The sequence below is a fragment of the Oryza sativa genome, chromosome 8 (genome assembly GCF_034140825.1).
Source record: "Oryza sativa Japonica Group chromosome 8, ASM3414082v1".
Classification (NCBI taxonomy): Eukaryota; Viridiplantae; Streptophyta; class Magnoliopsida; order Poales; family Poaceae; genus Oryza; species Oryza sativa.
In genome coordinates, this window is record NC_089042.1 from 26,398,163 (window position 1) to 26,409,374 (window position 11,212).

General features: G+C 39.7%; 1 protein-coding gene across 1 annotated transcript; it reads right to left on the minus strand.

Annotated features, from left to right (window-relative positions):
• Positions 1–327: 327 nt before the first annotated feature.
• Positions 328–5,255, minus strand: LOC4346103 (ubiquitin carboxyl-terminal hydrolase 2). Its single transcript, XM_015793222.3, has 4 exons — positions 5,131–5,255; positions 3,586–4,857; positions 2,085–3,039; positions 328–824 (listed from the first exon to the last, which is right to left on the minus strand). The coding sequence occupies exons 1-4, from the start codon at positions 5,183–5,185 to the stop codon at positions 593–595; spliced, it is 2,514 nt and encodes an 837-aa protein (XP_015648708.1). The 5' UTR covers positions 5,186–5,255; the 3' UTR covers positions 328–592.
• Positions 5,256–11,212: the final 5,957 nt, after the last annotated feature.

Sequence of the window (11,212 nt, forward strand, 5' to 3'; positions counted from 1 at the left end):
TTTAAAAATGTTTGACCGTTCGTCTTATTCAAAAAATTTAAGTAATTATTAATTCTTTTCCTATCATTTGATTTATTGTTAAATATACTTTTAATTATACATATAGTTTTATACATTTCACAAAAGTTTTTGAATAAGACGAACGGTCAAACATGTTTAAAAAAGTCAACGGCGTCAAACATTTAGAGGAGGGAGTACCATCCAACAGATGTACAGTAACTGAACTGTACCAATGCCTATACAATCACCTCGGTCAATTCTCTAATGGCACATGTCCTACTATGCTGTTTTTTTTTTCTAAATGAATTCCTAATTATCCATTCCTCATGGACCAAAAAAAATGGATACGATCAGTTGGTCAAGAATAACCGAAATTTCTCAATTGGTATGTACATGTTGCGGTCGAATTGAAGTCCTGCACTGACTCAGCCAAAGGCCAAAGCAACAAAATTCAACTAGATCACGAGCCTACGTTGGTATCTACATACTACACTGATTAAATTGGATCGTTGGCCGTCTAAAGAATGCTTGACAATCTGACATATCTGCTTCCTTTGTGATTGCTATTCGGATTAGCTGAATTCCAGGCATCTTAGCCTTCCATCCGCTCATAGAAAAGAATGTAAGCCTCGCACTTTAGTACTTCTTCTAAAGAGACTTCTCTGATGTCGGTGTCACTTGCCCAAAACCATGAGGAAGAGCCATTAGTCTGCTGCGGAGGACTTGGTCTCACATAAGCAACATAATGCCCTGAATACATGCTATGGCCCAGGTGCTCAACAACACCAACTAGACGATAGCTGGAATTATCTTTGTCCTCAGAACTGAAGATTAGAGGAAACAAAAAAGGACCAAAGCAGATGTAAGGCTGTAACTCATTATAGCTCTATGTAAACAACATCATGAATTTCTTGATATTATTTAATACATATCTTATGAACAGGATATTGTTAACAAGAAATATCTATCTCATCTCACAAAAAATATATCAGTTTAAGTAAAATACTACTCCCTCAATTCCAAATTGATCTACATATTTCATAGGTACACCAAGACCAAGAAAAGCTAATAACTCTCTCATACTATATTTATTCTAGCAACAAACTCTATGCATGCACCATTCCCAATATTTCCTAGCCAATAGCAAATCAAGATATTACATGTGGGTTATAAATACTTGTGTGCATGGATGCATGCATCAATGTCTATTTACTCCAATGCACAAATAACGAATAGACTTAATAAATAAACACAAATATGTAAATCATTTAGGAATAACCTCAAAAAAAACTATATGTAGATCAATTTGGAATGGAGGGAGTAGTATAAATCATCCTAAGCGAATAACAATGTAAAGTTTTAAAAAATAAAAAAAATCATCTGAAAACTATTTATACATACCCAACATGTACTAAAAATATTAAAAAAACACAAATATATCAAACAAGTCATATTTTAAGAAATAAAAAAGGTTGGCAGGTTAGGCATTTCAAGGTACACATCACCTACAAATAGAAAAGCAAAAAGCAATCATACATACTAACTCGGATATTTTTAACGGGATGTCATTTTCATAAAAAAAAAGAAAATAAAATAAAAAGGAGGATAACCACAAGGGTTACTCTAGAGTTACTCTATGGATGTAGCCTGATTCTAAAGGGTTAGAAAGAGCATAATATACACAAGGCCCATGTTGGAGGGGATGCAGTTTCATCTGCGGCAGCTTTAGAATGTCTGTTCACACACTATTACAGTTAACTTGCCTCAACAGCCAACACACATTACGGAGCTCCTCCAAAAAAATGTTTCAATGATAAGGTTTCTTTTGTTTTTGTTCCTTTAGCCTGCCAGAAAGAAACTAAAGCAATGCTATCCTAAGTCGTAACCTGTTTCTATACTAAACAAAACTAGCTCACCAAGTCACCATGCCAGGTAAATTCATTTTTACATATCGATGGCTGCATGCTTGTTTTGCTTTTCTGGTTCAATTCGATAAACAAAAACAAATGCGCACACAGTATACGGTAGCCCACATGCTCATAACAAGAGTGCAACAAAAAAGGACAGACTAAATTACTCAGTACCTGGGGTGCAGGAACAGTCCCACATCAAGGATCTCCTTGAAGCTCACGTGTCGCCTCACTTTAATAGGCCCCGTATTTCTCTTGAGCTGGATGACTAACACAGGTGGCAGCTTGCTAATAAGAGATGTCTTAATCGCACCTTCGTTCCTATCTTGCTGATCATATTGGTTTTCTTCCACTTGGTGTAGATTTACTTGCTTCCTCCTTCCCTGATCTTCAGTGTTGGCATTTTGGCACTGGCCACTCGACAGGTTGACTGGCTTCTCACCTAGATGGCAGTCAGGTACATCTTCTTGGGCACACTCAAGACATTCAGGTTTTTGATTGACTATGCTGAAAGAGGATGAGTCTTTTTCACCGTGACTCATCCCTGAAATGTCTCCTTTGGTCATAGTGTCCTCTGTTGGCATAACTTGATGCTGTGCATCAGCAACATGTGGCTGCCTACTTGAAGAACTGCATTCCCCATCCAATCTGACCAAATCGCTAGATTGCTCACTTTGGCATGTTTTCCTCTCTGACTGTTCAGCCTGGTCTCCATCAACTGTCCTATTCACATTGGTACATGCCACCGTCTGTTCACCATCTTTACCACTTATAGGGCTTGCCTTCTGAGCGACATTGGAACAGTTCTCACACCTCTTTTCTACCATCTCTTTGAAATGCAATCCCAATAACTCCTCAATTGACGCAAGAGAGTTGATATCATCTGCCTCATCATAAACTACATCACAATTTCGATCTTTCCCCTTGTCTTCTGTAGTAACTTCTCCTGACAAAGTGTCCATCTTGGCTTCTATACTATCTTCTGGCTTGATGCTATCAAGAATAGCACTCTTAGTTCTCTCTAATTCACGGTCTGATGTTATCAGCACATTCTCCTTCCTTATTGGACTCTGCAAAGGACAATGTACATCATCCTTGCTTTGTGCGATCTGGTCCAATGGGTTAGAATCTGCAGAATCAAGCATATAAGTTTTAGGTATTCTCCTCATCAATAACTTCATGAAACCAGCAACCATTGTTCTCTACATGGTTTGAGAATCTTTATCCCCTACATTTGATTATTTGAAAGACTATTTTCTTCAAGGATCTCTGCATGTACTTAAGCTAACCAACAATTCGGAGTAAAATTAATTATATGACAAGGATTCAACACCCTGAGCTATTGATGAAACACTGTAGCAAACTGTTTGCCATGCTGAAACTGCTGGAACATCCTGTTTGTATAATGCTGACATTCTGAAGGTTCTGGTATTTCTGCAGTCCATGCATGAATCATACCTTAAGCAATTTTCTCTATTTAGCTACCAAAAGAGTGCTGCTCCTAAAATATCCTTTTTCTCATGTTGAGCAACAAAATAACAAACAATAGTGGTAGTATCACAGTTTGCCGCAACCATCAACAAAATGTTCCGTCTTCCAATTCACACGCACGTTTTCAGGCCTGTTCAACATCATTTTCCTTTATTTAGTTAGGTACAGGAACACATAAACTTACCAACTACCAAAGGCTCTGATGTTTTCACCATGACCATATCTCCCAATTCTGAAGCGGGAACCTGAGGATCACTGCCTCCAGAAATTGCATGAATCTTTTCGGTGTTAGTCTTGTCAATTGTTGGAAATTGTTCGATGGCAATCTTCTGTTGAGATATGCATCTTTCATTCTGTAGTGGTAATGCCACACAGAGATCATAGAATGCATCCTGTGAACCCTGTGAAACTGACTCAAATGAGCAATATTTGCACAGAGTGGTAACAAACAGCTGACCACGAAATATGGAATCAATAACTGTAGGAACCACAGCACTAGGAGCATCCTGTTGCATGTTATCAGGCCTCGTTTTACTTTCCTCCTCAATCAAACTATCACGCAAACAGCAAAGCAATTCATGGCTGTCTTGCATAGTATTGCCTTGGAACTCTGATTTATAGTGGCGCACACAACCCAAGAGCATCACTGGGTCCAGCAGGTCTCGTGTATAGCTCACACTTTCTGTAGCAACAAAGAGATCATGCAGTATTATACCAAGCATCCCCGATGGAGGCGGAGCGTCCGGTCCAGACATCCTTGCCCGCAGCTTTCCAAGCACAAGGAGGCACTGCAACACCGCATTCAAGTAGCAAGTGTTTCCAAAATTCGGTATCCCTCTGATGGCACAGCCATGCCCACTACCAGACCCAGATGCGCCGATGACACAGCCATGCCCACTATCAGACCCAGATGCGCGACAGCCTTCCTCGCCTTTGACCTTCATTCCCTTATCACCCTCCTCACCACCAATGGTCAAGGGATCCTCACACTCAAAGCAGTAACCAGTATACGGATCTTCGTACCACAGCGCAACCGGATGCCCATCGTCGAACGCATGCTCCTCGATGTGTCCTCGCGGCTTAGACTTCTTGGCAAACCTTCCAATGCAGAAATGCATATCGCATTCCACGCACACCATCATGAGGTGCCTCTCGGTGCACATACAGGTTTCATCCTGGCACACCGGGTCGCCCCAGGACGCAATCTTGGACACGATTTCCGCAACGTCATGCTCGCTGCAGGTCATGTGCTCGCACCGCTCGCCGCCGCCGCCGGCGCCGCCTCTGGTTGCCACCGCCGCGGCCTCCCTGTACACCTCCAGCGAGGCATCGCCGCCCCATCCAGAATCATCCGCATCCAGCGGCTCGATCCGCGGGGCTTTCCCTTTCCGCGGGCTCCTGACGATAGCCCTATCCCTTTCCGCCGCCCTTGCCCTCTTCTCCTCTTCCATCGCGCCTGGAACCGAAACAACCACAAGAAATCAGCACGAATCCGTCAATAAAATCCCCCCCAAATGCTGTGCGCGGGGATTACGGAACAAGCGAAGAACCACCAGAAAATAAAAAAAAATTGCAAGAATCCGGTAATAAACCCTAGCCCACCGCGCGGATTAGGGATGAGAGACAAGAACGAGAAATCGGGCATTTCCGGCGAGGAGCGACCAAACCAAAACCGAAGCGATCAGCGGGTGGGGGATTGCTGGGAGAAAACGCGCGAGGGGGGACTCACCGGAATACGCGGGGATGGCTCCGAATCGGCGAGGGCGCGATCGGCGACGAGTCATCGACGCTGCGGCGCCCGCGACGACAACGCCGACGAGATCACGAGAGGTTTTTGGAGGAAGAAGAAGAAGCGGCTTCGCTGGCCGGAGCGAGTTGAGGTGAAGGAGAGAGGAGGCGGTTGCTACTTTGCCTGGGCTTATACGGATGGGCCAAACGTGGGTGGGCTGGTATGGGCTCATAAGCATGGATGATGGGCCAAGAGTTGGGCCGTGCATGAACTGGAGGCCTAGCGGCCGTGCTTTTCCAATACTTTTCGTTTGGAATAAGGCCCACTTATGTCCCTCGTCTTTACATCGAGTTTAATTGATGTCGCTAAACCACAATACCGGAAATCGATTGATCATTTCAAAACAGTGAGTCAGGTCCTAAAATAGTATCGATGTCTATTTTAGCTAACATAGCATCCTAGTCAATAAAATAAAAAGATTCACAAGTAAGTGGGCTTCCACGGTTCTACCTCTCCCCATCTCTCCCCTTTCTTTCCCATCTCTCCGTACTCTATATGTGTCTGGTCGAAGAACGAGACATGTGGGGACACGGCGAGAGCTTCGCGACGTGCGTCGGTACGGCGAGCTCGAGGGAGAGGTCGGCAGCCGGAACCCACCGCCGCCATCACCGTCAATTAAATACGAATAATAAGAAAAATAAAACAAATGCATAATCAGTCTTTCTCCTAGCTTTTCATACGAAATTAAATAATAAACAATACTCAAAAGATTTCTCTACGACTAGATTATATTATTTGTTCATTAAAGTTAATCGACACTATATGATCATACTATTACTAGTCGTTAAATTTAGAAAACCATTAAATAGTCTTTACTCTTTTTTTTGTTAGAACTAGTAGTAATAATAGTCTTCATTCATTCACTATTTAGGAAGCACTAAATAGCAAATACTCCATCCTTTCCAAATTGATCATCATATATATTTATGCACCAAGACCAAGGATAATTTAAATCACATCAATCAAGACATCATGCACACATTCTCTCACAATGCATGCATCGATTAAAACAACATGCCAATTACATCTTAGCATGCACACATTCTCCCATGCTGTATTAATTATATTATGATAAAATACGTGTCCATGCGGTTATATGATGATCAATTTGAGAAATTTTGAATTTTATTATATGATGATCAATTTGGGAAGTAGGGAGTAAAACCCACGCGTTGGCACGTCCATTAGTTTTGAATAAATACGGCCATTAAATAGGCCCAATCTTAATCCGGCACCGTAGAAAAGCCAGGGCCGGCCCTGAGATTTTGGTGGCCCAGGGCGAAACTATAAACGGGGCCCTTAATATCACATACAAAAAATAAATAATATAGATATACATATATGAATATATTGCTTGTAAATATTTAAAGTTCATCCAAAAGCAATATTTATATGAAGAACCTCACAAATATTTCATTGCAAATTTCTTGAGATATTTTTAGACGCGAATTCATTGGTGATAGTAATCTCATCTAGCAATTCGCTTTTCATAAAAACATCTAACGATTCCTTCTCATTTAATCATTTATTTTCGAGGCGACATAATGTGAAGAATGGACTAAGAATTGTAAAAATAATGTATTAGTGTTCGAACTCATATAGATTATACAACTTAAATTATTAGCACCGATTAATCCAAACAAATATTTTCTTTTCTCAAGCACCAAGAGGATTGCACGTTAATGTTAATATATTACTAGAAGAAAGCAATCAACAACACTAAAATTGCCAATCAGCTAGCTAGAAGCCCTTGCAGAGAAGAGATAAGAAATCGGGATCAGCTGGAATCAGGAATAATATAGTTATCTACACGTGCTGTTGCCTTTGGCTTTTGCGTACAGCGTAGCGCTAATCTCTAGTCTAATTGCATGATCGCATCCCTAATCACAGAGGGGTAGGTGGAGGGCCCCACCATTTTGGGGGGCCAGTGCGCGGCTGCCCCGCTGAAAAGCGATACGTATATATATCTCACACTCGCCGCCACTGATCAAAACCCTAATTAAACCCGTCGTTAATTAGCATTCTTTCGCTAAGCCGGCAAACTCAAACTCTTAAACCCTAAACCCCCCGCCGCGAGCAGCTCAGCATCTTGCCGCGTCGGAGATTTGAGCGGCGGCCGGTCATCATCCAAGCTCCGCCCCCGTCTCCAAATCCTGGTATGTATATATCCATCTTTCTCGCCCCTTTAGATCGGCCTCTGTTATGATGGTCTCCAATTCTTTCTAAACCCTAGCTGATGCCGATTCTCTCTTTCTTTCCTCTCTCTCCCTCTCTTTTCTCTCGATGTGATTTCGAATCCTAGATCCTATATATATATATATATATAGAGAGAGAGAGAGAGAGAAAGAGGTAAATTAACTGGTGCTACATGAATATGCATGCTCCAAGATTCAAATTGAGTATATACCCAATTTTAATGGGTATGAAATTTTTTAAAATATTTAGATATAAACATTAACTTCTTTACTAACAAGTTCAAGTTTGAACTTTCTTTTTGTTAGATTTTGGTTCTAAGTATATAATATCCAAACATATAATTAGTTAGGTATGTAATAATGAATTGTGAAATAAAGTTGAGTTTGAGTTGTTTTGTTGTTAGGTATTTGTATGAATCAAATTCATATACCTAGGTATATACTCACAATTTGAACATTTTTAAAAATTTGAGAGAATTTGTGTGTTTTATACCTTGGAGCCTAGGCACCATGGAGTCCCATATGGGTATCCTATATATATATATGTGTGTGTGTGTTTATATATATGTTTATATGTAGATTTGGATCCGAGAAAACTAATGCCCCATTTATTTCGGTTTAAGATTATAATAATATAGATTATTGAGACATATTACTGTAAGCTGGATTATAATAAGTCGACATTGAATAAGATGTTCGCTGCTTGTTTCTCTGATAGATAGCTCTTAGCCACCTAATAATCTAAAAAATATTTTTAGAGTGGATTAATTACCAGATTATAGTAATTTGGCTTATAGATTGTAATGATCTATTATAATAAACTATCTGTTTGTTTCAGCTTACTTCTAATAATCTACATTATAATAATTCTAAGCTTTCAGTGCCTAAATGGAAAGGTATAGATTTGTGCGATCCGAGAATGAGGGCAAGCCTGTTGGCCTTGCTTGCCACGAGGCGTATTCTTGTTCGATTGCTCTGTATAACTTCGCTCTACTGACGTGGATTCCCTTACCACTGATAACACCCCGATTTGTGACTGAGCAAGAGGTGAAATATTCCATCATCGCATTCGTAGAACATAAGATCAAAGATCTTGAAAAAGGTTGGAGCTCAAATTTCGATTATCTGTATGAGGCCGAGAAAGAATGCAAATGTCTTGTGCATGCTCTTCCAGGTGGACTTCAGATCTGTCCAGCTCTTGACAGGTGCAGATATATATGCAGTTTCTGTAGATTTTGTCGTCTTTGTATTTCCTTTTAATTGTCTTGATTCAAGTTGTGCTATTTTTTTCTTTCTTTTTTTAGCATCACATCGTTCAAGACAAATGGTGGACACAACTTATTTAGTTTGCTGGAGATCCGAATGGTGCACGGTTGGTTAGCTAATCCCGAGGATAACATCTATGAGACGGTCAGGTCCTTCTCTTGCGATGATCTGGAGTCACACATTTCTGATGCTCTGAATGATAATTCTGAAGCTGCACAGAGGAATAGGGATGCAAGCAAAAGTAAGATTGTATCATCAAACATGTTACTCAATAAATCCCACGATTTGATTTTTTTTTGTTCTACTAATTTTTGTGTTTATTCTTATTGCAAGATTTATTGGGTGCAAAGAATCAGATTACAAGTTATGGGTATATATGTTGGTCTCACTAGGGACTACTATACACTTTTATTTGATGAACACTGCAATTCACTCATTTAATACATTATCATCTGGACTACACAGATATCAGTCTTTGTGCCAAGGATTACTGAAGGATGAATATGCTATCCTTTATCGGGGGAGTGACACCTTCAATCTTATTCGCGAGGTATTAACCCTATAGATAGCTATAACGTCGGTCATCTTATTATTTGAAAATATGATGACGTTTTGTTTTAATAAGCTGTCCCTCTAAATTGTTGATGATATTACCGCAGAAAGATGGATCCATTTTGATCCTGGAAACAGACAAATATATTAGATGCTTACCCCCAAGCAAGGTGGAGGATTCTGGAAGAGATAAGGATATCCTACAACTTCCTTAACTCTAATGATACAAAACTCTCCAATCTACTAATTTTCCTATGTAACAGGCGGATGAGGAACCAATTTACTTGAATTGCAAATACATTCCACTTAAGAATCAACCCCACATCGCTAAAGTAAGTTGTAGACTTGAGAATGTACTCCCAACTCACCAATTTCATGCTAACTCTCTTGCACTTAAAAAAATTATAAATAACAAGTCATTTGATACTTATTGTCTGACAGGCAAAACTATGGTACTATGAGAAGTTGAATTCAAGAAATGAATATGCTCCAAGAAATGTAACAAAGGATGAAGCTTCTATTCAGAAGCCAACAGGAAGTGAGGGAAAACTCTCAAATCAGGAAGCAATATTGCAAACGAAACAGGCTTCTGATGAGACACTGCACTATAGAGTTGTTCAGTTCAAGCATGAGAACTTGCTTACTAGCATTATTTGCCACAAGGGATATTCACTTTGGACTGCTCTCTATAACCATTTAGTTTTGAATAGAGCTCTCGCAGTGAAACCATCGGAAGTAAAACTCCAATTTCTGCCTGAGAGAGAGGTGAAAGACGCGATCATTGCACATCTCAAACTTGTACTTGGTGAGATAGAAAAAAGCGAGAAATCAAAACATGAAAAGCTGTATAACTGTGAGTTTATCTGGAAATGTTTCATACGTTCTACAGCAGATACTCATCAGATCTATCCTGTTCTTGACAGGTGCAAATAGTTACTGTAGATTGCTTGTCATTACTTCTGTATCTTTGTATTTCTTTTTAATTGTTTTGATTCATGCCGTGCTATATTTCATTGCAGCTTCACATCATTCAAGGATTCTTTTGGACGTAGCTTAATTTGTGTGCTGGGGATCGAATTGGTGCATGGTTGGGTAGCTAATCCCGAGGATAACATCTATGAGACGGTCAAGTCCTTCTCTTCTGATGACCTGGAATCACACATTTCATCCCTTGATGCTCGGAGTGATAATTCTGAAGCTGCACAGAGGGATAGGGATGCAAGCAAAAGTAAGATTGTAATATCATCAAACATTTTACTCAATAAATCCCATGATTTGATTTTTTTTTTATTTTACTATTTGTTATGTTTGATTTCTTATTGCAAGATTTGTTGGCTGCAAGGAATCAGTTTACAAGTTATGGGTATGTTGGACACTAGGGACTATACTTTTATTTTATTTGATGAACACTGCAATTCACTCATTTAATACATTATCATCTCAACTACACAGATATCAGTCTTTATGCCAAGGATTAGGGAAGGATGAATATGCTATTCTTTACCGGGGCGATGACATATTCAATCTTATTCGCGAGGTATTAACCCTATAGCTATAATGCCGGCCATCTTTTTATTTGAAAATATTTTGTTTCAATATTTTATTTAATACGCTGCCCCCTTTAAATTGTTGATGACACTACCGCAGAAAGATGGATCCATTTTGATCCTGGAAACAGACACAGATATATTAGATGCTTACCCCAAAGCAAGGTGGAGGATTCTGGAAGAGGTTAGGATACCCTACGATTTCCTTAACTCTAATGATATAAAACTCTCCAATCAACTTATTTTCCTATGTAACAGGTGGACGAGGAACCAATTTACTTGAATTGCAATTACATTCCACTTAAGAATCAACCCCACATCGCTAAAGTAAGTTGTAGACTTGAGAATGTACTCTTAACTCACCAATTTCATGCCAGGCTCTCTTACACTTGCAAAATTTATAAAGAACAAGTCATTTGATACTTGTCTGACAGGTAAAACGATGGTACTTGGAGATGAAGT